The sequence below is a fragment of the Theropithecus gelada genome, chromosome X (genome assembly GCF_003255815.1).
Source record: "Theropithecus gelada isolate Dixy chromosome X, Tgel_1.0, whole genome shotgun sequence".
Taxonomy (NCBI): domain Eukaryota; kingdom Metazoa; phylum Chordata; class Mammalia; order Primates; family Cercopithecidae; genus Theropithecus; species Theropithecus gelada.
In genome coordinates this window covers 117,900,661-117,928,132 of record NC_037689.1, presented here as the reverse complement: position 1 = coordinate 117,928,132, position 27,472 = coordinate 117,900,661, and the positions used below count along the sequence as shown (strand labels likewise).

General features: G+C 37.2%; 1 protein-coding gene and 1 non-coding gene across 2 annotated transcripts in view; one reads left to right on the top strand and one right to left on the bottom strand.

Annotated features, from left to right (window-relative positions):
- The window catches only part of CUL4B (cullin 4B), a 42,311-nt gene extending 17,068 nt beyond the window's left edge, over positions 1-25,243 (top strand). The window contains 18 exon segments of the mRNA XM_025372500.1: positions 2,345-2,472; positions 2,987-3,056; positions 3,901-3,974; positions 4,774-4,936; positions 5,215-5,304; positions 5,608-5,690; positions 6,367-6,434; positions 7,794-7,912; positions 8,962-9,154; positions 10,136-10,240; positions 11,060-11,170; positions 11,620-11,705; positions 12,803-12,910; positions 13,897-14,010; positions 15,236-15,341; positions 17,234-17,406; positions 19,571-19,723; positions 23,012-25,243. Of these exon segments, the coding sequence (XP_025228285.1) occupies positions 2,345-2,472; positions 2,987-3,056; positions 3,901-3,974; positions 4,774-4,936; positions 5,215-5,304; positions 5,608-5,690; positions 6,367-6,434; positions 7,794-7,912; positions 8,962-9,154; positions 10,136-10,240; positions 11,060-11,170; positions 11,620-11,705; positions 12,803-12,910; positions 13,897-14,010; positions 15,236-15,341; positions 17,234-17,406; positions 19,571-19,723; positions 23,012-23,107 (2,040 nt within the window). The 3' untranslated portion in view covers positions 23,108-25,243.
- LOC112616763 lies at positions 4,999-5,102 on the bottom strand. The gene has a single exon (XR_003117781.1). It is a non-coding gene; the product is annotated as a small nucleolar RNA U13 (small nucleolar RNA).
- Positions 25,244-27,472: the final 2,229 nt, after the last annotated feature.

Sequence of the window (27,472 nt, the reverse complement as noted above, 5' to 3'; positions counted from 1 at the left end):
CTCCCTTCCCTTCCCCTCCCCTTCCCTTCCCTTCCCTTCCCGAGACAGAGTCTCGCACTGTCACCTGGGCTGGAATTCAATGGCATGATCTCGGCTCACTGCAACCTCCATCTCCCAGGTTCATGTGATTCTCCTGCCTCAGCCTCCCGAGTAGCTGGTGCACACCACCACACCCGGCTAATTTTTGTATTTTTAGTAGAGTTGGGGTATCACTATGTTGGTCAGACTGGGTCTTGAACTCCTGACCTCGTGATCTGCCTGCCTCAGCCTCCCAAAGTGCTGGGATTACAGGCATGAGCCACCACGCTCTGCCAAACTTTCTTTTCATTTGCTCATTTATTTACTGGACCTGCATATTGGGAATGTGACTTCTAACTACATATTTTTAAAATTCCACTCCAACCCACAGAACTTGGATGCCCCCCTAGAGTCCATTTTAATGGAATTTTTTTCTTCTGTTGCGGTGAGAAAGGAATCTTGGTGTTATATTTAAGTCATTACCACTCAGAATTATAGATTATATCAGAGTTTTCCCAAAGAGTTTTACCATGCCCGTTGTTTTACATTTGAAAGTCTTTTATATACGCATAACAGGAAACTTACTGAAATCTGAAGGTCATCCTTCTGGAATCTGAGTATAAAAGAAGACCAGTTATTACAGTGAAGTAAAAATGCCATCATTTCTTTTGTAATTGGTGTTAATTCAGTTGTACAAATTTTATTTATTTTATTTTTTATTCCTTTTTGAGATGGAGTCTCTCTCTGTCGCCCAGGCTGGAGTGCAGTGGTGCGATCTCGGCTCACTGCACCCTCCACCTCCTGGGTTCAAGCGATTCTCCTGCCTCAGCCTCCTGAGTAGCTGGGATTACAGGCGTGCGCCACCATGCCCGGCTAATTTTTGTATTTTTAGCGGAGATGGGGTTTCACTATGTTGGCCAGGCTGATTTTGAACTCCTGACCTCAAGTGATCCGCCCGCCTCAGCCCCCCAAACTGCTGGGGTTACAGGCGTGAGCCATTGCGCCTGGCCACAAATTTTAAAATCTATATTTAACTATTATTAAGCTAAAATGTTGGAGAAAATTCCTTGGTATTATATCATACTCATTATCATACTGCTAGCAATAATTTCTGCTTTGTTCTGTTCAGGAGAACCCAAGAACGTTTAAGTAAATTTTAGTTCAATTGTAGTAGGACTGCCTGACCCATCTGATACATAAACAATAGGTGAAATTCTTTTTTAAACCCAAAATGAAGCTCTGCTTGTGAAAATGATTAACATTTTAAACAACAAGACAGCTTTTTTATTTTTGAGACAAGGTCTCACTTTGTCCCCAGGCTGGAGTGCGGTAGCATAATCATGGTTCACTGCAACCTTGAACTCCTGGGCTCAAGTGATCCTCCTGCCTCAGCCTCCTGAATAGCTGGGACTACAAGTGCACACCACTGGGCCCAGCTAATTTTTCAATTTTTTGTAGAGATGGGGTCTTGCTTTGTTTCTGTATTAGTCAGGGTTTTCTTAGAGGGACAGAACTACGGAACTAGTAGGAGATATATAAAGGGGAGTTTATTAAGTGTTAACTTACATGATCACAGGGTCCCACAATAGGCTGTCTGCAAGCTGAGGAGTAAGGAGAGCCAGTTTGATTCCCAGAACTGAAGAACTTGGAGTCCGATGTTTGAGGGCAAGAAGCGTCCAGCACGAGAGAAAGATGTAGGCTGGGAGGCTAGGCCCTTCTCTCCTTTTCACGTTTTTTGGCCTCTATATTCACTAGAAGCTGATTAGATTGTGCCCACCAGGTTAAGGGTGGATCTGCCTTCCCTAGCCTACTGACTCAAATGTTAATCTCTTTTGGCAACACCCTCACAGACACACCCGGGATCAATACTTTGTATCCTTCAATCCAATCAAGTTAACACTCAGTATTAACCATCATAGTTGCCTAGGCTGTTCTTGAAGTCCTGGCATCAAGCAGTCCTCTCACCTTGGCCCCCCAAATGTTGGGATTACAGGCATGAACCACTGTACCCAGCCCAAGTAGGATTTTCTTTGAGTGGCATGTTGGCACTCAAAAAGCTTCAGATTTTTGAGCGTTTTGGGTTTCAGATTTTTAGATTAAAGATGCTCAACCTGTAATTTGTTCTTTTCTGATACAGTGCATTGGTTATGAGAAAGTTTGCCACCCACGTTGATATATTTTGTTGTTTTACCTTGTGTCTTAAGCGGATGAATAACCCTTTTTAATAAGCTGATGTGGTAGAAATATCAAATTAATAAGAATCTGATGTAAATAGTTGAGAAATCCTTCATCCTCTCCTTAAGAAAGTATGTGTTTAACCTTGCAGGCTGTAGAAAATCTCTGTTCTTACAAGATTTCTGCAAACTTGTACAAACAGCTGAGACAGATCTGTGAAGATCACATCAAAGCACAGATTCATCAATTCAGAGAATATCCTTTTTAAAACAAAAAATCGTAAATAGTTTTGTCTTCCTTTCTGTCCCCTACCCCTCACTGTTTAACCCAGCTTGAAGTAGAATGCCTTCATTTTGTAGATTTGTCATTTTTTTGTGCCTTGTGTTTCTCAAGAAAAAAATACATTTTGAATTTTCAGCCTTAATTACATGTGGTATTCATGTAAATAAGATGTCCTTATGTCTTTACCTTTTTTGCCCTAACAGATTTCCACTTGAGGAAAAATAATCTCCTAAGGGAAATCGTAAACTGAAAACATGATGTTCAGTTCTGTCTAAGACTTGTTTTTAAAGGTGTTTTTTATTATAAACTATGTTTTTCTTTTTTTTTTTTCTTTTTTTTTTTTCTTTTTTTTTTTTTACAAATTAGGAAATAGCACTTTGGTGCATAATCAAGTGCCATTTAGTTTCATTTAGTATACAAAGTATTCATATTTAAGACTAATGTGCTGTTTGTCACATGGCACATATGACTTGTACCAAATGCCTTAAAATATCCTTAACATATGTTTCAGGGATTCATTGGATAGTGTTCTTTTTTTAAAGAAGATTGATAGATGCTGGCAAAACCATTGCAGACAAATGGTAAGCTGGAAAAAGTATTGTATTACAGCTAAACATTGTATTAATAGTTAAAAACATTTCTTCAAATACAGGAATGTTAGTTTTTAAAACTTAGCAATAGGGAGATTGCTTCAATATCTGTTCCTTTTCTGAATTGGAAACTAGTTTTGGTTGAGTTTTCTATTTTAAAACCACAAGTTACAGGTAAACCTGCATTTCAGAATGACTTGTACCTTAGGTTCATCTTTATTTTTGTCACACTTACCAAAAATGTATTTATCTCATTCATTAAAAAGCTACATTTTGTCTGTCACTCTTATTTTTTTTCTCTCTTGATGGTTATCCTGTCCACTATTTGATTACCTGTGAAGGTGCCTGATGGTCCTGTGTTTTATTCAGATGACAACCTTTTCCATTTTTCTTAATCTGGTTTATACCTTATATTCTACAGATTAAAATCTTAAAATCCATCACCCCCCACCCCAGCCCCACCGCCTGCCAAAATAAACCCTCACATATGCAATGTAAGGCAGCTTCATTACCTAGCACTGTGTCTCAGGAAGAATTATATGAGTGTCCGCTTGATTCCCTGTTACTATTTTCAGTTATTTCTCAAGTAGTAAAGAAGTCAGAGGGCCATTTTAAGTGTCTTTTCTAGAAAACACAACAAGGATTAAGACTGTTGAATAATAAAAATGATATGGGCATATTCTTAGATAGATGTGTTTATCTGCATGTTTGATCCTAGTAATCTAATATATATACAGACGAACCCTTCAGTTTTATTCTTATTGAAAGCAAATATTTCAGCTTCACAACATACAAAACTTGTTTGATTTCTTTTTTTTTTTTTTTTCATTGGCAGATCATGATCAGGAGCATTTTTTTGTTTCTGGATAGAACTTACGTTCTTCAGAATTCAATGCTACCCTCCATTTGGTAAGGATGCCAGAAAAACATGAAAAGATTGTTCCAAATCATACTCAAATCTTAATTACACTAATGAAAGAGTATAAGCTATACTGTGAATATTCTAAAAATTCACATTTGGCTTCTAGACTTTCCTTTGTAACGGTTTTATCTTCCTAATAATATGTTGCCTATGCTAATATTGAAGATAGCTAACATTCCCTGGGCATATATTAATTTATGAAGAAGTTTTTTGTTAGCCAAGAGGACTAAAGTTTGCTCTGGAATGTCTATGATTGTGATTCATTTTGCTGCTGATCATCAAGAGTTCACTCATTTAACATTATGGAAAAGTATGTGTACACGAAAATAGAATAGTATCATGAACTTTTCCCCCTATCATATACCTATCATCTGCCTACAGCAGTGATCAGAATTCACTGATTCTTGAGTATTGAAACCAGTTAATAAATAACCAAATGAGCTTTCAATACCAGTACAGTGAAAACTGTTTTATGTCTTTGAACTAATTTTGTCTCTTGATTTGAGCAAGGAAGAAATCCACAAAAAGAAATAATACAACAAAACTTAGTTATGGAGGAAAATAGGAATTTAGCTTCAATTCTCAGTAAAGACAAAATGAGTTTCCTATGTGCTTTAATCTAATAATGTTATTCAGAATTAAATGTGTGGATTTTATTATTTGACAATTGCTGCTTCAAAGCCCTGGAGCCCTAATTAGCATGGGAACATGTGGTAAGAAGTAAAGCAAACCTCTTCAGAAGTGGTATTGTCAATTAATTTAGGTTATATGTGTTTTTTATTTTAGGGACATGGGACTGGAGTTATTTAGGGCTCATATTATAAGTGATCAGAAAGTCCAGAATAAGACAATTGATGGCATTCTTCTCTTGATTGAGAGGGAAAGGAATGGTGAAGCAATTGATAGAAGTTTACTTCGAAGCCTTTTAAGCATGCTGTCTGATTTGCAAGTAAGTTAACTACTACACATACTATACAGAGCTGATTGCTTTTCCTAGTTTTTTTTTCCCGATGTCAGACAGGTGATGTGCTGATGTCATAACAATGTCTGAAGGAAGCACATCTCATACATGAGCATAAAAACCCAATCATCATGCTTCTAAACTACAAAAGGATCCTAGCTTGATGTTTAAAAACCAAATTCATAATGCTGTTTACATAGACATAGAGAATATTTAGTAAATATTTACTAAATAAATGATCTCCTTCATTTTGTTGCCCCTCCCAGATTTATCAAGATTCTTTTGAACAACGATTTTTGGAAGAAACTAACCGGCTCTATGCAGCTGAAGGCCAAAAATTAATGCAAGAAAGAGAGGTATTTAAAAATCATGACTAATACATTCTCACTGTCTCTCACAATAGACCTTACTTTGTAGAATATAAGCTTCCCTTTGCATTTATCTTCCCAACATTGTGATGCTCTTCTCTCACTTAGGTGCTCCTTTCTTTTCTCTCTTCTTAAAGGCCAGAATTCTGGATCATAAACTCTACCTATAATTTTTACATATGATTCTACCCTGTCACATTTGACAGGGCCGCTTCCAGGATCTTTTGGACTTGACATTTTCTGAGTGATTTATGGGGAGGAAAACAATAATATAAAAAACTATCTTTGTAGGTTCCTGAATATCTACATCATGTTAACAAACGTCTTGAAGAAGAAGCAGACAGACTTATTACTTACTTAGATCAGACCACCCAGTAAGTATTACATGCTGAATTTAATAGTCTTAAACTGTCGTTAAATCACTTGCAGCACTTTAGCCATCCTAAACATGTTAGTAACTGTTTTCAGGTGTGATTTGAAGTGTTAACAGTTGTTTTCATAATATAAACTTGAAGTTATTCTTTTCCCTAATTAATTAGTTTTCATCCAAGGATTCGATTAGGGGTGTGTGTGTGTGTGTGTGTGTGTGTGTGTTTAGAATGTAATTTAGAAATAATATTAGAGGCTGATGTGATCTTTAAACTCTTCAGGCCAATTAAAATTCAGTGGATCCCCCCATTTTTGTGCTTTCCTAAGTGTTAATATTGTCAGTCGGGGGGCTTCTGTATGTAGTATTTCTTTACCTTCCTAATAAAAGTAGCAAAACTTGGAAAAAACCAACTACAACAAGGTCTTGGAGATATTTATTTCATGATGTAAACCAAATTTTAAAATATGCAGTGGTTTTTAAAAATTTTTGCCTGTCAATTCCTTTATGTTTTTTTCTTTTAGGTGTAAAGTATAGTAACTCTGAGCACCAATAAATTTATACATAGGATAGGAATCTTGAAATTAACATAAAATGAGCTATTTGATTCCCCCCCCCTTCAGGAGAGGCTTTACATTTTCTGGAAGTCAAACATCAATAATGCTAACTTTTTTTCCTCGTAGGAAGTCATTAATTGCTACTGTAGAAAAACAACTTCTAGGTGAACACTTAACAGCAATTCTTCAGAAAGGTAATTGGCAATTTGTAAATAAGAGATTGCTTTTTAAATGGTAGTGGCAAACTAGTTAGGGAATTTTTAAAGATGTTGCCCTTTTAAAAGTTTGACAGCATGTGGCTGCATTTCTGAGGATGGACACAATCCTTATTAATCACAGTAAACTTCCTGAAGGTGCCAGTTTTCTTATCTGAAAATACAGGAACTAGAAGAGAGGGATCCACAAATACCAATAAAAAAACAGTGGTTGATATGTGCCTGTAGTATCAACTACTTGGGAGGCTGAGGCAGGAGGATTGCTTCAGCCTAGGAGTTTGAGGTCAGCCTGGGCAACATAGTGAGACTCTCGTCTCTTTAAATAAAAGAAAAGAAAAAAAGTGGGAAATTCTTGACTTAATATGTTAGCTTTCAGTAAGGAAAGGTATTCCTTTTTACACTAAAGTGGTGAGGGTTTTTTGTTATTGTTAATGGCATGTCAAACCAAGCACTTCTAATCCAAAGTGAATTTGGAGTATACCCTGCATTTTACTTTGAGAATGCCACAAATAGGTAAAAACTTTACCTTTCTCTTCAACAATATTTTCTTTGGTATAAAAATTTATATGCAGTGAGCTGAGATCCGGTCACTGCACTCCAGCCTGGGCGACAGAGCGAGACTCCGTCTCAAAAAAAAAAAAAAAAAAAAAAGAAATTTAAGGCAGTTATACTGTTATTTCATCCTGAAAATCAAATATTTATTAGAGCCTCATTTAAATTTGACTTAATTTATGCATGGCTTTTGATATATCACAGGCCATATCTAATATTCTGAAATATAACTATGTACATAATATGGCTACTACATATATGAGGTATTTATAATGTATATTTATGTAAACCAGTTTTTATAAGTTTGTTTTTGCCTCTATCATGCTGAATGGCACAAACCATTATGGAGTTAACCATTTTTCTTTTTCTTTTTAATTTTTTTAACTTTTTATATTAAAATAGACGGGTGGGGGGAGGTCTTACTATTGTGCCCAGGCTGGTCTTGACCTCCTGGGCTCAATCGATCCTCCTGCGTTGGCTTCCCAAAGTGCTGGGATTACAGGTATGAGCCACCGTGCCTGGCCTGTTTTTATTTTTATAGTGACTAAAGTCTCTATATTTAGTTTTTACCCAGAAAGATGATTGGGTTTAATTCAAAGGAAATCTTAGAACTCACATACAGACTAGTCATAGTTCAAACTAGTATCACAATAATGATTATAACTCAAATTTTATTAAAATGCCTGATAATCTTGTTCACTTTTTTGTTTTGAAATTAACATAAATTGAGCTAAATTAACATAAATTGTTCACTATATTTTAATGCCAAAATGTTTTAAAATACAGGTTTAAATAACCTCCTTGATGAAAACCGAATTCAAGATTTGTCTCTTCTGTATCAGCTCTTCAGTAGAGTTCGAGGTGGAGTTCAGGTTCTTCTGCAGCAGTGGATCGAATATATCAAGGTATTAACAATTTGCCTGTGATTTTTCCCTCTTACAGCTTATCTACACATCGAGAGTGCATATTGGCAAGCATTTCTTGTTTGATCCATTTTTTTTTTTTTTTTTTTTTGAGACAGAGTTTTGCTCTTGTCACCCAGGCTGGAGTGCAGTGGCGCAGTCTCGGCTCACTGCAACCTCTGCCTTCCAGGTTCAAGCGATTCTCCTGCCTCAGTCTCCCAAGTAGCTAGGATTACAGGCATGCACCACCATGCCCGGCTAATTTTGTACTTTTAGTAGAGATGGGGTTTCAGCATGTTGGTCAAACTGGTCTTGAACTCCTGAACTCAAATGGTCCACCCGCCTCAGCCTCCCAAAGTGCTGGGATTACAGGTGTGAGCCACCACACCTGGCCTTGATCCAATTCTTTGAAGGGAATTTTAAATTTGTTTTAAAAAGTAATGGGAATTTTGAGAAGGTCAACCTGAGAATGGTAGCTATGTGGCGTATCAGCTGTAAAACTTGATTTATGTCTGACATAATTTCTGTTTCTACCACTTAAAGCAGTGAATGTAGAAAAAGAAGACTTTGAACGCCAAATTTATTTCCTTTCTTCAATCTTACACTAAAGCCAGATTGCCATTTTAAGGAAATTGAAAGCTGACATCTTTAAAAATAAGGAAAAGATCCCAGAAGCTTCTAATAATACCCTGTTATGATATCATATGCCCAGTGATCATTGCTTACTATTTTTGTGATTATAGATGAGTGGTTAACAGTGTGGATATTTTAGCACTTTATTTTTTTGTCCTCATTTCACCATCAGCTTTATTTTGCCAGGTGCAGTGGTGCATGCCTGTAACCCCAGCTACTTGGGAGGCTGAGGCAGGAGGATCCTTTGAGCCCAGGAGTTTGAGACCAGCCTGGGCAGCATAGCAAGATTCCATCTTAAAAATAGCTTTATTTTACTTTTTAAAGATCTTTAAATATATATGCCACTTAAATATGATTTGGGGATTGTTTTCATTTTAGACAATTCGATTCCAGTAAAAAGTGGTAATTTTTCATTTTAGGCATTTGGCAGCACTATTGTAATTAATCCTGAAAAAGATAAAACCATGGTTCAAGAATTGCTGGATTTTAAAGATAAGGTTGACCATATAATTGATATCTGCTTTCTGAAGAATGAGAAATTTATCAATGCCATGAAAGAAGCATTTGAAACGTTCATTAACAAAAGACCAAATAAACCGGCTGAACTTATAGGTATGTTTTCCAGTCCTTTTTCCAGTTGTTTAATGATGTTCTTTGAGTCATAAAATGTCAATCTGAAATTTTTACCCAGTTGTAGTATTACTAATTCCTCATTTCTTTGAGGTTGCTTAGCTGGTATATCAAGTTTGAAAAGTGTTTCTTAAAACCTGGATGTAAATACTGAAAGCCCACATGTCAAAACATAATGTGCTTTCTTTGAAAGACGGTATGTTGGACCCTATTTACCTTTATTGATAATAAGTTTATCTGTTTTCCAAGCCTAAAGCGATTTAGAAATGAGGCAGGGTGTTATTTCAAACTACAAGAAAGGGCAGCATGAAATTACAGTTGTCAGTGAAAAAGGAAAAAGTCCAGGGCAAAAATAAACCTAATAATCTGGGCCCATTTAGCATAAGGATGTGATATATACTACAGTGCTTCTCAGGTTTTTCCACCCAAGTACCCTTAGTGTCAGAGGAGGAGATAACCTGAGAAGGTCTAGGGTCCTCTGCCAAAAGGATGAAATTTTGTTGCAACCTATCTACTATTTATCCTTAAACATGTAGCAAATTTTACCTTCTACTCTGTGATGTATCTGGTTTATTTTAATAGAAAAGTAATGTTTAAGATTGTTCACTATTCCTATAAAATGGACACTCCAGAAGATTCCCCATGTCTTTGATTATGCCCCCACAGGGCTACATGAGACCTCCCCCACGGGATATCCCGATCCTATTTTCATAAACGTCAGTATAGTGGAAAGTGCATTTGATCTAGAGTCAGAACACTTGGGTTTATGTTCAGGCCCTGATGTTATTAGCTCTATGGCATTGAACACTTGATCTCCCTGACTTTGGAGACTTTAAAAAATGCATATAAATGTCTGAAATATTGAAAAACTCAGTGTATCATACTCCTCTTTGGGTATATATAGTACCCAGTACCTCATGTATTCCCCTGGTTATTAAACAACAAACTTTTTCCCCATTTTAGCTAAGTATGTAGATTCAAAACTTCGTGCAGGCAACAAAGAAGCTACAGATGAAGAACTTGAGAAAATGTTGGATAAAATTATGATCATATTTAGATTTATCTATGGTAAGTAGTTACTAATGTTTTAATACTTTTCTTTTAAAATAGCACTCAACGCCAGGCGCGGTGGCTCACGCCTGTAATCCCAGCACTTTGGGAGGCCAAGGCAGGCGGATCACGAAGTCAAGAGATCGAGACCATCGTGGCTAACACGGTGATACCCCGTCTCTACTAAAAATACAAAAAATTAGCCAGGCATGGTGGTAGGTGCCTGTAGTCCCAGCTACTCGGGAGGCTGAGGCAGGAGAATGGTGTGAACCCAGGAGGCGGAGCTTGCAGTGAGCCAAGATCACACCACTGCACTCCAGCCTGGGCGACAGAGCAAGACTCCATCTCAAAAAAAATAAAAATAAAAAAATAGCACTCAACAGAGAAGCTAGCAAGTATATTCAACCTGGAGGGAGTATTTATTTGGGAATTACAGATTTAAAATTGTTTTTAATTCACTGGGGGGATACATGAGGAATGTTACCTGATTGTCCTATGCTTTGACTCTTCTAGTATTAAGTGCCTTGATTTTTGCTACTTGGCTTAATCTCTTCAATATTGGCACCAAAGCTACCAGTCCACAAAAGCTTTTCTGAAGAAAAGTTAATGCAGTCAAGACAGTTCCCATGCAAAAAAGTTTTACAATAAAGACTTTGAAATATCTGGCACAAAAATGGATCTCTACTGCTTCTTGCATTTAACAAACTTGGATAAAATGTATAAAGTAAAATAACTTGAAATAATGGTGTGCTTTATTAAAGCACTTTGAAGCAATTTTGTCAGAACTTTTTATTGAAATATTATAAATTTTGCATTTTTTTTTTTTTTTTTACATAGGCAAGGATGTTTTTGAGGCCTTCTATAAGAAAGATTTAGCCAAGCGCCTGTTAGTCGGGAAGAGTGCGTCTGTAGACGCTGAAAAATCAATGCTGTCCAAACTTAAACATGGTAAGTTTCTCATTTTTTCTGTTCCTTTTCTTTGATTTCTGAAGGAGAATGTTAGCTTCTTACCCTTTCAATCGATTTCCTCTTTTGTCAGTCATGTCTATGTATATATGATGAAAACATAAATTGAGCAAGCTCCTGAGGTTTCCAACTTATTGTACATATATCCAGAGCTGTTGTGTTTTTTAAGATAAAGCATTGTTCTTGGTTTTATTATTTGTATAAAAGTTTCCCATTTATTTTATACCTAAATAGTAGATAAGGTTACTACAGGATTAAAGAGTTTGACTCTGAATTAATGGGGCATACACTTTGGGGTAAGGATTTCTTTTTATTCTTATGAAAGTTACAGATCATACTAAAGTAAGTTTTGTATTTCGTGTTTCCCACTTTTAAACCTCTTTTGTTTTTACCACTTTAAAATATTATACATGTACAAACATCTTTAATAGAATGCGGAGCTGCTTTCACCAGCAAACTTGAAGGAATGTTTAAAGACATGGAACTTTCTAAAGACATCATGATTCAGTTCAAACAGGTAAAAGTGAGTTAAACTCTTACTTAATTCCTCGAACTTAGTTATATTTAGTTATCCGCTTGCTGTGATTTGTACTGAAGAGGATAAATAGAAACGTGTTTGTTGTAATTACTTCATGGCAACTGAGGTGATATTCACAGTAGAAAAAAAACCATTGGTGAAATATAAGTATATTTGACCTACTTTAGGATTTATTTTTAACAAACACCCAGAGTAACACAAAAATAAAAATAAAATGTATTGAACTGAAGTCAGTACAAGAAGAGCTATAGTGGGAACAGGGCTTTCCCCAGCGTCTTATCATTGGGTGATTTGCATGTTCAGAGCTTGCAGTGGGGAGAGAGGAGAAGTGATAATGTAGCTGTATAAAGCCTTTGGGGACACTGGGGATAGAAAGCTAGATCCACAGTTTTGAAGATGTAGGTAGAAAGTAGTTTTGAAATGTTTAAGAACATAGGTGATAGTGATGGCAAGTTAGATTTTCCTCTTTTGGGGTTTTAGTAGTGACTTCTTTACCCCACAGTGTTGCTAAGGTGGGAAGTGGAAGTGAAAGAATTAAGAAAAAATCAGGGTCAGTAAGATTATGAATTCTATAGTAGCTACCGAATGGGGCTTATCTGCTTTGCCCTTTTCCCCTCTTTTTCCTTCCCTACTCCAGGCCACTCCCTGCAGACAGGCAGTGGAGCAAGCGAAAAACTGGAGACTTGGGCTGGCTGGTGGGGTGAGGAATGGGGATTGCTGCAAGATGTTTAAGCCATGTAGGGGTATTCAAAGGTGGGGACTGCAGGTGGTATTGGGGAAAAGAGTGGAGGAGAGATCCTATAACAGCCCAGCTGTATGTGAGAAATTATTTAAGTTGATAATGCCTGTAATGAGGTCATGTGATCCTTGTATGCCTTTGTATCAAAATGTTAACCTCTGTACTTGCCTAATGCATTTTGTGTAGGCTTCATTTAAAGTCCTCTTAATAATTGCCTTTTATTTTAAGGATGGTCAGTGTTTGCATATAATTTCATAACGGGGAACTTCTTAAATAGGTTATTATGATACGAAATATATGCAGTTTTAAGATCTCAGTGTGTGTTTTGATCTTACAGTATATGCAGAATCAGAATGTTCCGGGAAATATTGAATTAACTGTGAATATCCTGACAATGGGCTATTGGCCAACATATGTGCCTATGGAAGTTCATTTACCACCAGAGGTAAGAGTTACTGTTTAGAACCTGAGTTATAGGCATAGAAATCATAGCATTTCCATTTTGCTTGTCATTTAAAAATAGATACTTAGAAAAAAATAGAGACCCAGGGCCTCGCTGTATTGCTCAGGCTGGTCTTGAACTCTTGGGCTCAAGTGATCCCCCCTGCCTCAACCTTCCAAAGTGCTGGGATTACAGGTGTGAGTCACCAGGCCTGGCATAGATACTTTTAAAAGTGAATGTCAGTAAACACACCAACACCAAATACCAACTGCTTTAATATTTTACTTTTGTACTTCTAAGTCCAGTTAAGAGCCTAGCTAATAATGCCAAAGTTCTGGGTTCAGGATCAATTTCCCTGGCTCTTCTTCCATCTTCACAGATTATACCCTTCATTCTACCTAGTTATTAAGAATTCTTGCACATATTTCACCCATAGGTGGGATTGCTAAATGATGGGTGCTTGATTAAATCTATCCTGACTCCTGGGAAACTGTCTAGCCCAGGACTGAAGTCCATAAAAGGGATTAAGGCTAGACAGCTAGATATTGAGAATCCTCCATGGAGATGGTTATGAAGGCCCAGGGAGTAGATCTGTCTCAAAGAGGAAGAAAAAACAGCAGAGGCAGAACGTTAGAAAAGGCTCACATTTGGCAGATGGTAGAAAGAGGAACCTGTGAAGGAAACCAATACAGAAGCAACAGTGAGATAAAGGAACCAGCATAGTGTAGAGGCACAAAAGCTGCTGCAGGTCAATGTTTCAAAAGAGTGGATGATTAAATGGTTCAGAGAGAGCAAAGGGTATAAATCCTAATAAATCCCATTTGATTTGGTGGTTGGGAGATCATTATTTTTCATCAAAGTGATTGGTGGACCTACTGGATATAGTCTTAAAATTTTCCAGAAATTATATCACATGAGGTAAGTATAAAAAGTGGTAAATGTGGTATTGGGTATAGAGCTTAAATAAAGCCTTATTTTATTTACTTTAGATGGTAAAACTTCAGGAGATTTTCAAGACATTTTACCTAGGCAAACATAGTGGCAGGAAACTTCAGTGGCAGTCAACCCTAGGACACTGTGTGCTTAAAGCAGAATTTAAAGAGGTAAGTGGATGTTCCCAAAACTTTTAGTTTTCATCTTTGTCTTTAATATTTAGGTCATCTTTCTTAACTAAAAGGTTAGGCTATTGTTTTGTGTTTTTTTTTTTCAGACAGAGTCTCACTCTGTCTCAGGGTGGAGTGCAGTGGCGCTATCTTGGCTCACCGCAACCTCCGCCTCCCAGGTTCAAGTGATTCTCCTGCCTCAGCCTCCCGAGTGGCTGGGACTACAGGCGTGCACCACCATGCCCAGCTAATTTTTTTGTATTTTTAGTAGAGACGGGGTTTCACCATGTTGGCCAGGATGGTCTCTATCTCTTGACCTTGTGATCCACCTGCCTCAGCCTCCCAAAGTGCTGGGATTATAGGCATGAGCCACCACGTTTGGCCAGTTTAAGCTATTGTTTTATAATTGTATCCTAGATATCCACATGACGACAGTGAGAGCTTGTCATAGCTTTATGTATTTTTAAGTAATTTTAGCTGTGTGGTCTTTCCACAATTGATTTGGCCCTTCTGCAAAACGAAAAGCAATGAACTTTTCCCCTACTCTTTCCTCACCTGTAGATGAAAACTTTACACTGCCACTTCCTATTTTTATTTATTTGTTTACTTTTAGAGACAGGGTCCCACTCTTGTCACCCAGGCAGGAGTACAGTGGCACAATCACAGTTCACTGTAACCACAAACTTATGGGCTCAAGCTATCTTCCTGCCTCTGCTTCTTAAAGTGCTGGGATTACAGGCATGAGCAACTACACCCAGCCTAACACTGCCACTTCTTGACAGAAATTTTGTTGCTGGGAGCGACAAATAGAGTGGGAGTTAAGGGGAACAGTGTGCAATATCTAATCTCAAAAAACTTTAGCTTTTCATGACTAATCTGAGCCAAACAAATAAAAAATACATTTGAAATAGTGATTTCTTGCTGCTTGTGATGAAGATCTAGAATGACACATAAGGCTGATTAATTTTCATTACTTTATTCTATTTATAAGGCTTAAAAAAAACTGTTAAAAGGTCAGCTAATCCTTCCCCCTGTTTTAGGTAGGGTCACACCTAAACCCCACACTGAAATACTGTATTACCACGTCAAGTGGCTTTGCTGGATAATGCTAATCATGTTTCTAAATCTACTAATTGAAAAATGCTTTTCCTGTAAGAGATGATTTGATTAATTTTTCATGTGTTTTTAAAAAAGTGATGGCTAAACACTTTTATTTCTTCAACAGGGTAAAAAAGAACTCCAGGTCTCTCTTTTTCAAACACTGGTGCTGCTAATGTTTAATGAGGGAGAGGAGTTCAGTTTAGAAGAGATCAAGCAGGCAACCGGAATAGGTTTGTGTTGAATTGGTTGATTAGCAAACATTAAGTGTTCACTATGTGCATACCACTGTGTTAAGAGGTCTGAGGGACATTTATAGGAATAATCCCTTGCCTCAGAACTCTTTTGAGGGTTTTTTTTTTTCTTTAACGAGGGTCTCAGTCTGTCACCCAGGCTGGGGTCCAGTGGTACAATCATGGCTCAGGATCAAGTGATTCTCCTGCCTCAGTCTCCCAAGCAGATGGGACTACAAGTGCATGCCACCATGCCTGGCTAATTTTTAAAATTTTTTTTGCAGAGACAGGGTCTCACTATGTTGCTTAGCCTGGTCTCAAACTCCTGAGCTCAAGGGATCTTCCTGCCTCAGCCTCCCTAAGTACTGCGATTACGTGCATGAGCCCCTGCACCCAGCCAGAACTCTTTTTTTTTCCCCCTGTCAAGATGGAATCTTGCTGTGTCACCTAGGCTGGAGTGCAACGGCGTGATCTCAGCTCACTGCAACCACTACCTCCTGTGTTCAAGTGATTCTCCTGCCTCAGCCTCCTGAGTAGCTGGGATTACAGGTGGCCGCCACCACACCTGGCTAATGTTTGTATTTTTAGTAGAGACAGGGTTTTACCATGTTGGCCAGGCTGGTCTCGAACTCCTGACCTCGTGATCCGCCTGCCTCGGCCTACCAAAGTGCTGGGATTACAGGTGTGAGCCACTGCGCCTGGCCAAAACTCTTAATATAACCATAGGGAAAGGGGGAAATGACACTTGAAATAATGTCAAAACCAATAAGTACTGGCTTGTGGTACTGACTAAGTATGGTAGGAGTTCAACAAAGCAAGGGATCACTGCGGACTAGCACAATTGGGAAAGCTGTCATGAAGCAAGTGGCATTTGAGCTAGGCCTTCAAGTTTTGGTCAGGGAGAAGGCATATACAGCAAGGGGAAATATTTTGAGATGAGATTGGAGGTAGGAATGGGCACAGTATAGGCCCACGAAGAGCTTAATTGTAGCACGGAATCATGAAGAATCATGAAGAGCTTAATTGTAACAGAATAGTGAGTTAAAAAATTAGGTAGGATGAGTAGGGCCTGATTGTGGAGAACCTGATAAATCTAGCAAATGCAAACCTACATTGTAGTGTCTCAACTGTGTGGCGTGGTGGAAGTAATTATTTGGACCACTTACTGAAATCAATGTACAGGGCAACTGGAAGGATCAAGGGATTCCAGTTTAGACGCTGTTGGGATGATTCAGGCATAAAGTGGAAGGGCCTTAGACTAGAATGAGGCCACGAAAATGGAGAAAACTCATCTCTGCAGAAGCAACAGCTAGCTATTATGTTGAGGATGAGGGAGAAGGAAAAGTTAAAAGATGATTTCAGGGTTTCCCAATTGCGAAGGTTAGTAGTATCACCACTGACAGTTGGAAAGAGGACACAGTTATATAGAGATGATGAATCAAATTTTGGACATGACTACAGTTGATAGTAAAACAGCCAGGCAGAATTGCCATTTAAACGTGCAACTGGAGAGAAGTGAAATGTCATTTTGGAAGATTTGGTAGTTGCCCACATCATATGATAATTGACACCTTTAAAAGATGACTAGGGGCCGGGCGTGGTGGCTCACACCTGTAATCCCAGCACTTTGGGAGGCCAAGGCGGGTGGATCACTTGAGCTCAGGAGTTTGAGACCAGCCTGGGCAACATGGTGAAACCCCGTCTCTATTTTTTTTAAAAAAAGAAGAGAACTAGGAAAAAAGCCATTGGTTAGGACAAAGAAGAGTTGTTGGTGACCTTTGGGAAAAAATGAAACAGTTTTAATAGGGGGATGGAGTGGAAACTAGATTGAGGTAGAGTGTGGTAGTTGTTCATGCTGGTAACAAATAACTAAACCTCTCTTTCTTCTTCAGAGGATGGAGAGTTAAGGAGAACACTGCAGTCATTAGCCTGTGGCAAAGCTAGAGTTCTGGCAAAAAATCCAAAGGGCAAAGATATTGAAGATGGTGACAAGTTCATTTGTAATGATGATTTCAAACACAAACTTTTCAGGATAAAGATCAATCAAATCCAGATGAAAGAAACGGTATTTCTTTCACTTTCTCCTAGTCCTAACACACTGGAATTATACATGTTAATAATTAAAATATATAAAGATTTTATACCTGTAATACTGCCAATACCATTAACATTTTCTCTTCTATGTCCAGCTAAATATATTTCCGTATTTGATTTTGGGTTTTTGGGAGAGTGCTTGTACAGGATTGGGTTGATACTCAACATGGTTTTATATCCTACTTTGTTTATTTAATATTCAATCTAGAATTTTTCCATGCCATTAAATAGCTTCAAAAAATGGCAAATGGCAGTGTAATATTTTTACATGGCTCTTACAGTTTATTCAACCACTGTTCATTTTGGGGCAATTAAATTCATGACTTTTTAGTATTATAAATAAAATTGCAAGAAACCTCTTTGAACCTAAATTTTAATCTCTTTGATATATGATAAATGTGTGGAAGTAGATTTTTTTGGGTTAAAGGGTATGAACATTTTAGGAGTCTTAGTACATAATGTCATATTGTGTTCCAGAAAGACTGAACCAGTTTATACTCTGTCCAGCAGCATATGAGAGCCTGTCTTACTATGTCCACCAGCACTAAAGATTATATTTTCTTTTTCCAACTTGCTTGGTGAAAAATCTGAATGATTTATTCACTATTTGTTTGATTAACAGTGAAGGTGGGCCAGGCACGGTGGTTCACGCCTGTAATGCCAGCACCTTGGGAGGCCGAGGTGGGTGGATCACCTGAGGTCAGGAGTTCAAGACCAGCTTGGCCGACGTGGTGAAACCCTGTCTCTACTAAAAATATAAAAATTAGCTGGGCGTGGTAGTGCGTGCTTGTAGTCCCAGCTACTTGGGAGACTGAGGCATGAGAATCACCTGAACCCAGGATGTGGAGGTTGCAGTGAGCTGAGATTGCGCCACTGCACTGCAGCCTGGGTGACAGAGTGAGACTCTGTCTAAAAAAAAGAAAACAACAAAAACAGTGAAGGTGAATATTTTGTTTGTTTTTGCCATTTGAATTTGTAAGAGACTTCCAACTGCAGCATCCTGAAACTGATGGTTTCAGTTCCAATAAGGTTTAATACAATATTTGAAAAAAAAAATTTTTTTTTTTTTTTTTTTGATGTGGAGTCTCACTCTGTCACCCAGGCTGGAGTCAGTGGCGCGATCTTGACTCACTGCAACCTCTGCCTTCTGGGTTCAAGTGGTTTTCCTGCCTCAGCCTCCTGAGTAGCTGGGACTACAGGCGTGCACCACCACGCCCAGCTAATTTTTGTATTTTAAGTAAAGATGAGTTTTCACCAGATTGGCCAGGCTAGTCTCGAACTGCTGACCTCACGATCCACCCACGTTGGCCTCCCAAAGTGCTGGGATTACATGTGTGAGCCACTGCGCCCGGCCGAGAAAAGTTTTAATGTAGGACAGCAACCAGTATCTTCAAACAAGTTCCTGTCATTTTCACATACACATCAAAGGATATTTTCTTAAAGGATTACCATGTCCTTACTTTTAAAATGTTTATGCTGTACCAGGAAGAAACTGCTGCAAAAAGCCCAGACTTTTTTTGGTTTAGTTACGAAAGATGAACATTTTTGCTTTAGCATCAAGATTGGTAAACCGCCTCCTAAATACCTACATGTCTATAAGTCTTGAAGGATTGTAAGCATTAATGGCATGCATGTCTGATTTATATATTACAAAATAAAAATTAATTTTCAAAGAGTTTGACTCTTAACTAGTTTGCTTAGCCAGTTAATACCATGCCTTGAGTCAGGTCAGACAGAGTCCGTCACTTTATAGACAAGCTATTGTCATAGAGAAATCTGGTTAACAATCCATTGAAACTGATACACATATTTAGAAGATATCAAAGACAGAGTAAAAAAACAAAATGTTAAATTCCACATCAGCTATCTCTACTTCTAGAAAAGCAATTCAAAGATGATGTTTTTCTTTAACTAATATTAGCATTACTTCATTGGTATAGGGCAATATAATCAGAACAGAAAGGAGTTATGTTTGTAGGCTTTTTCTTTGTCAGCGTCTATATTTATAAGACCCCAATTAGAAAATTCAGTACCTTTAAAGCAATAACAATGCCATGTCCCTAAAATGCACAATTTATGTAAATAGTCAGGTTTTGCTTCTGGTATAATTCTTAGGTTTAAAACTTTTTTGTTAGGTTGAAGAACAAGCAAGCACTACAGAAAGAGTATTTCAAGACAGACAATATCAAATTGATGCTGCAATTGTTCGAATTATGAAGATGAGAAAGACACTTAGCCACAATCTCCTTGTTTCAGAAGTGTACAACCAGTTGAAATTTCCAGTTAAGGTAGGTACTTCTGTGTTTTCCTATTGAGCGTGTTATAAATAAAAGAAAGTAGATTAGATTTTCAGATACAAATCTTGCAAACATAAAGCGTCATGACCATTTAGAGAGAGAAAAGTTTTAATTTTCCATTTTGATGCATATGATTTCCAAAAAAACTTTGTTGGCATATGTGGGCAGCAGTGACAAAAGGGGAAAATAACAGAAAATCCTGGATACCTGAAAGTTTAACTGCTAAGTGACTCTTTGAAATTTTCAAGTTTATTCACTATATTTCTTTTGAACTTCTTGGTTGGTTTATTTACTTCTTTTCCTCTTGAAATACCATGGTATTTGTTGAAATACCATGGTATTTGACAGATTCGGTTATTGTGGATTGAGTTAAATCTCCTGTTTAGTTAGCTTATATAAGAGATCATCTGTTAAAGACCATGCAGATAACTAGTCATCATTAAGCATCTTTTTGAAAAGTGTAGTGATAGTTCTGGTAAACTGAAATTGGTCATTAAATGGAAATGTTCCACTGTGAGTGCCCAATAATAAAGTCACTTAATGTGATGTCGTACTGGCCTATTTTCCAAGTTTTAGGAGGTAGATAGCCAAACCCTTGGATGATAAACATTGATAGAGTTTGAATAGACTGCTAGCTATTAGGGTTCTTATGAGCTTTAGACTTTCATAAATCACTTCACTTTGCTGATCTTGTTTCCTCTTTTGTAAAATTGAGATAATAGTGCTTACCTTGTAGGATTATTGTGAGGTTTAAATGAGATCATGAATGTAAAAATCTTAGCACTGGATCTGGTACATAATAAGCACTCTGTAGCTCTTAGTTCTAATAAGGTAAGCATTTTCTTTTCTCCAAACCTAATATTGCACTCCTTATTACCACACTCTTACCCTCATGCTCTGCCTAACAATCATTTCAGCTGAAGCCAGAGAGATCACTGATGCTGGGGAAATTAGGGGATTGCTGTAGTTAATATTGTGCTGATATTCTAGGTCTTTCACTGTAATTAAGAGAAAGTCATTTGATTTCCAAACCTTGGGATTTCTGGATAAAATTTTCACTGCTGCATCAGACTGTCTCCCCTCTTTTCCCCTCTTGAACAAGTGGTCATTTTACTTATACTGAAAAACTTTCTATTAGCAAACAAGATTATATTATATTTACAGGCTAGATACATAAGATATATAGTGGAATTTTGTCATCCAGGAGCTTAGAATGCAATCATGAAGATAAAGCTACAAGCTTTCTTGATTACTTTTAAATCACAGGATGCAGAAATCCAAGTCAGATGCATTAAACCAGAAGTATGAAGATCTAAATTATGAGGTACTTCATTTATCAAGCCATTTCATGTAGTTTTTTTTTTTTTTCTTTTTTCTTTTTTCTTTTTTTTTTTTGTGAGATGGAGTCTCACTCTGTCATCCAGGCTGGATTGCAGTGGCATGATCTTGGCTCACTGCAACCTCCGCCTCCCGGGTTCAAGCAATTCTTCTGCCTCAGCCTGTCAAGTAGGTGGGACTACAGGTGCGCACGACCACGCCTGGCTAATTTTTGTATTTTCAGTAGAGACAGGGTTTCACCATATTGGCGAGACTGGTCTCAAACTCCTGACCTCATGATCCGCCCACCTCAGCCTCCCAGAGTGCTGGGATTACAGGCATGAGCCACTGCACCTGGCCAGTATTCTTTTAAATAGTGATTTTTTTTTATTTTTTATTTTTTATTTTTATTTATTTATTTTTTTTGAGATGGAGTCTTATTGCTCTGTCACCCAGGTTGGAGTGCAGTGGCGCAATCTCAGCTCACTACAACCTCCACCTCCCAGGTTCAAGCAATTCTCCTGCCTCAGCCTCCCTAGTAGCTAAGACTACAGGCGCCCGCCACCGCACCTGGCTAATTTTTGTATTTTTAGTACAGATGGGGTTTTGCCATGTTAGCCAGTCTGGTCTTGAACTCCTGACCTCAGGTGATCCACCCGTCTTAGCCTCCCAAAGTGCTGGGATTACAGGCATGAGCCACCGCACCTGGTCTAAATAGTGATTTCGTCAATACATTTTAAATCTTAATTTATAAAAATTAAGCCAACTAACTCTTGCCCAAAGTAAAGGTGTAATTCACAAACTATCTTGACAAAACTATATAGTCCTCATGTGAAGTTACAATAAATGTAGTCTTTTGTATTTAACCATGCAAAGGGTAGCTGCTTCTGGCATGACCTCTTTAAAATAGAAAAGTAATAGAAAGTATTGCGTAACAATATAACAAGGGTGTGACAGTTTAATGTATGTATAGTATATAGTACAGGTTGAACACCTTTAATGAGAAAATCCAAAATCTGAAATGCTCTAAAATTGGAAACTTTTTAAATGCCAACATGATGCCACAGGTGGAAAATTCCACACTTTACGTCATTTGACAGGTTGCAGTCAAAACTTTGTTTCATGCACAAAAGGTATAAAATTATCTTCAGGCTATGTAAGGTATGTATGAAACATAGATGAATTTTGTGTTTAGACTTGGGTCTCATCCCCATGATATCTCACTATGTATATGCAAATATTCCAAAATGAAAAAATCAGGACCAGGCAGGGTAGCTCATACCTGTGAGTACTGGGATTCCAGTACTTTGGGAGGCTGAGGCTGGGGGGAATCACTCAAGAAGAAGAGTTTAAGGTAAGCCTGGGCAACATAGCAAGACCCTGTATTTTAAAAAAATTAAGAACTATAAAAGAAAATTAAAAATCGAAAACATTTCTGGTGTTAAAAAATCTTCAACATAGCTGAGCACGGTGGCTCATACCTGTAATCCCAGCACTTTGGGAGGCCGAGGCAGGTGGATCACCTGAGGTCAGGAGTTTGAGACCAACCTGGCCAATACGGTGACACCCCGTTTCTACGAAAAATACAAAAATTAGCCGGGCGTGGTAGCTTGTGTCTGTAGTCCCAGCTACTTGGGAGGCTGAGGCAGAAGAATCGCTTGAACCCAGGAGGTGGAGGTTGCAGTGAGCCAAGGTGGTGGCACTGCACTCCAGGCTGGGTGACAGAGTGAGACTCCGTCTCAAAAAAAAAAAAAAAGAATCTTCAACGTGTATAAAACATTTTTAAACCTGGTTTATTTTCATGATATTTTTCTCTAAAAAAGAGATTTAAATAAATACAAATTTTTAAAAAGGAGATTAAATTCGTGAGCCAAAACTGTTGTGTTTTTAATGGGGTGTTAACTAAATGGGCTTGAGCCAATGATAATGAACTTTACATTGAAAATTTGCCTTCTCTTACAGCCTGCTGATCTTAAGAAGAGAATAGAATCTTTAATTGACCGGGACTACATGGAAAGAGATAAAGAAAATCCAAACCAGTACAACTATATTGCATAGAATGTTGCAGCATTTGGTGTCATATGCAGTAGCCAGTGGATAAACTAACCTGTTGATTCAATATTATTTGACTCCTTTTTTACTACCGATGACCAAATGAAGCAGTGTAATTAATGGAAATAGTTGAGTGGACTTTTTCTCAGTGGTTAACATGCCCATTTTAAAGAGTAATACTTACCTTTAAGAAGAATGTTGTTGAACTCTTTGCATGTTATTTAGTATGATGTGCAGAAAACACTTAAGAACGTACCTGGTCTTCATGAATTCCTCTTTGGAACTGGGAAAGAGATCCCTGTGGCTATTAAAAATGGGGGAGGGTTCTTATATACCATTAATTATGAAGCAAAAGGTTTATTTGCTTAAAATGTCATTTAAAGATACTTAAACTGCATGCAAACTTTATTTACTGTACAGAGTTCTGGATGTATTTATCAAATAGAAAAACCACCCTTGACTTGGTTGTTCACCCGTTTTGTGATTTCCCTTGAAAAGAGAAATGAATTGTCATAGCTATTGATATTTTACTAGGTAATGTTCTGTTACACTGAAAGGGATGTTTTTTAAAAAAATTATTTGGAAACAAGTTTTCAAGTAGGGGGACAGTTGCTTACATAATATCTTGTATATTCACATCCTAAAAATTTTCGTTTATGAGTATGGGATGTGTATATATGGCTTAGCCCCAAGTTAACTGTGCTGATTAACAAGTACTTATAAAAATAGCTAAAATAGAAAATTAATGATCAGTTGTACTAGAGGAACATCATAGAAGAGAAAAATCCAACTCTTTCTTTATATTAAAAATGAATACAATAAGAAAATTGCAAAAGAGACCAAAATGAACGTGTTTTGTAAATTGTTACAGGAGCAAAAACTTCTCAACTAGTTTTCAACATACTTTAGACTTTAAATGTTGTTTGGACAGTTTTGTCTTCAACTTGGACCAATTGTAGATTGTTACAGGCTTCCTAGGATTTAGCATTCCTATTTTCTCTACCAAAGTTTTTTTAGAAGCATCCCAACTCTTCTCTTTGTTGATAAATAAGCCTTTCCTGTCATCTTCATTTTAACTTCCTAAAACCCTAGATACAAAGGTCCTCCCTCATTTTTCCCACACAACCCCTGTTTGGGAATTTGAGATTCTGTGTCATGCTGGTTTTCCTTTCAGAATTGCTTGAAATTGAGTTCTCTTAGCCACTGGACACCTAGTTTTCAGGAGAATGTCCCAGGATTGTTTATATATACAAAATGGCAAAAGTACTGTTTTTCGAATTGATAATTCAAGCAAAAGGCTTCTCTTTACCGTCAGTGTTTGTTTTTGTTTTGCTTCCTTGTTTCTATTTCCTTGAAGCTTTGAAGGGAGAAGCAGAAAATTTTGTTCTTGTTTTTTAAAAATCAGAACTACTTAATGCTTTTTGCCACAGCATATTTCCTTGCCTGTTGGAGCCGTTAGGAAGATTACCTATGTCCTAATCTTCAACCTGAGGAGATTTTTGACTCTTGTGTCTACTGTTGATTGTTTTCTTGAGTTCTCAAAGACCTGTGGCCAGGTATTTTTAAAAGTTGCCTATTTCTTTCTAGTTGCATCAACTTGCACACTGGTGTCTAACTATATGTGGTATTCGGAACTTGTAATTCTTATTGAGCAGCCATTGCCTGTATTTTCTCAGCTCCTCACTGATTTCTTTATATGAGCTCAGCTGACAAGCAAATGCAGCTATTTTGTTTGCCCTCTCTTCATACCGTACCATCAACAACAGTGTTCTAACTCATTTCTGATGGTCTGTGAGATGTAGACTATTACACAAGATTCAAGTTACTTGTAAGCAACTTTTAGGTAGAGTTGGTCCTGTTAGGAGGAGACTCTTGATGTCACATTCGGTATCTTGAAAGCGGGTCCCCTCCCTGAGGCTCTTAATTCTTTGAAAACTTGATGCTGTTTCAGCTGAAAAATTAGCAAGACTGTTAAAAAAAACAAGTTGAGGGGAGCTGTTTAAGAAACTGAAAAGTAATTGCAAACTACATTGGATAATTGTGACTTTCAGTTGTTGTTCTGTATCAGTTGAATTTTTGTGCTCTTTTCCCTGTGTACGTGGTGGTTCTATTTTTCTCCAATAAAACTTTTATTTAAAAAAAGTTTCTAGAGAAGATCTTTAAAATTCAAGTATTGTAAGAAAGTTATAAAATCACAGGACTTAAAATCTTCCTAACAACTTCTAATGAACTCACATTTGTCGATTTTGTTATTTTTAAACTTTTTAAAATTTTTGTGATGATTTTGTGATAATGCTATACAAGTATGGGGGAGGGCATGGTTAACAGGGTGAGGAAAATTCCCAGGAATCCTCAAGGTGGATAATTATTCTTAAACATGCGGATATAAGTATAAACTTTGCTTCATTCAAATCTTCAGTGTCAAATTGTTTCATAAAGTCAATATGAAATGAGTCTGGGTTTGAGTTCAGGGGAGAAGAAAATATTACTCTTAATTATGGCATTTGATTTGCCTTTTCTGTTAATAGTTTTTTGAGTTCTGGGCCAAATAATCTCATCGTAAGATGTTCTCAAAGTTTTTGAACCCAGTTCTTGAGTCTGCTTGAATGGTCTTAATATGATGTCTAGCCATACATACTCTTGATATTTTTGCTGTATATATGAGTGTACAGTTCAGAAAACCAGTTTATTTAGGCATCTGGTTCTAAAGATTTGAGTAGTTTGTTTTTTAATCTTGATATTCATAAATCTTTTAAAATGAGCTGGTCTTTGTTTGTTTTCATGACCACTCTGTTTGATGCTGTGAATGGCAGGAGTGTTGTGAGCATGTTCTGTTCTCTTATTTACATAAAATTGCTGAGACAAATTGTTCATTAAAAAGAAAAGAGCAGCACTGATGAGAATTTGCATAATTATGCTTTGTAAAGTGATATCTTGCTAATGCTTCATTAATGAATATTTTTCAGTGTCCTACAAAAAAATCTGCTTTACATTTGAATATTGAAGTTTGTTCACCTGCAGACATTTGGTTCAAATCAAACACTTTGCTCAATTATTTTCCTTTTTCCTCTTGCTATTATAAAAAAGAGTATTTCTTCTTTCGAATGGACACATAATGTACCTTTATGTTTAACAATCCTTAGAAGTCATCTCTAGCATAGTGAAAAAGACCTTAACCTTTCTTTTGTAAAACCCTTTCTATTTGATGTAGAATATAAGAATGTGCTGCATTGGCATGTTAGAACTTAATAGTTTTGCCAGCTATAACAACAGATCCTCCTCATTCTCTAATTTCAGAACTTTTCTTTATTGTTTTTCATTGTGGGTTACACACAAAATTTACCATTCTAACCATGATAAAGTATACAATTCTGACATTTACTACATTCACAATATTGTGCAACCACTATTATGTAGTTGCAGAACATTTTCGTCAACTCTAAAGGAAACTTGGCACCATTAAGCAGTCATTTCCCATTCCCCCTTTCACCCAGCCTCTGGAAACCACTGCTTTCTGTCTCTCTGGATTTGCCTATTCTGGATATTTCCTGTCAATGGAATCATTATGTGACTTTTTGTATCTGGTTTCTTTCACTTAACATGATGTTTTCAAGGTTCCTCCACATCGTATGTATTGATACTTCATTCCTTTTTATGGCTGAATAATAGCATGTATATACCAGAGCTTGTTTATCCACTCATCAGGTGTTGGATATTTATATGGTTTCCACCTTCTGGCTGTTGTGCATAATGCTGCCATGAAGATTTGTTTACAATTATCTGTTCAAGTCCCTGTTTTAAAATCTTTTGGGAATATACCTAGGAGTGAAATTGCTGGGTTATATGATAGTTCTATGCTTAACTTGTGGACGAACCACTAGACTTTTCCACAGCAGCTACACCATTTTCTGTTCCCACCAGCAATGGATGAGGTTTCCAATTTCTCTACATCCTCAACACTTGCTGTTTTCTGGTTTTCAGGTATTATCATAATCATCTTAGTGTGAAGTGGTAGTTCATTGTGATTTTGAATCTCATTTCTTTAATAATGTTGACAATCTTTTTATGTGGCTATTGGCCATTTGTACATTTTCTTTGGAGAAATGTCTATTCACATTTTTGGGCTGTTTTTTAAATAGGTTGTTTGTCTTTTAGTTGAGGTGTAAGAATTATTTTTATATGCTAATAGTTTCTACGGTTCTGTGAATTGCCTTCTCTCTCACTTGGTGGTGATCTTTGCACATGAGTTTTTAATTTTAATGAAGCCCAGTTTATTTCGTATCTGTTGCTTGTGCTTTTGGTGTCATATATATTTTTTTTATTTTCACTTATAAGCTCTCTATTTGTCATGGTGTCATATTTAAGAAACCA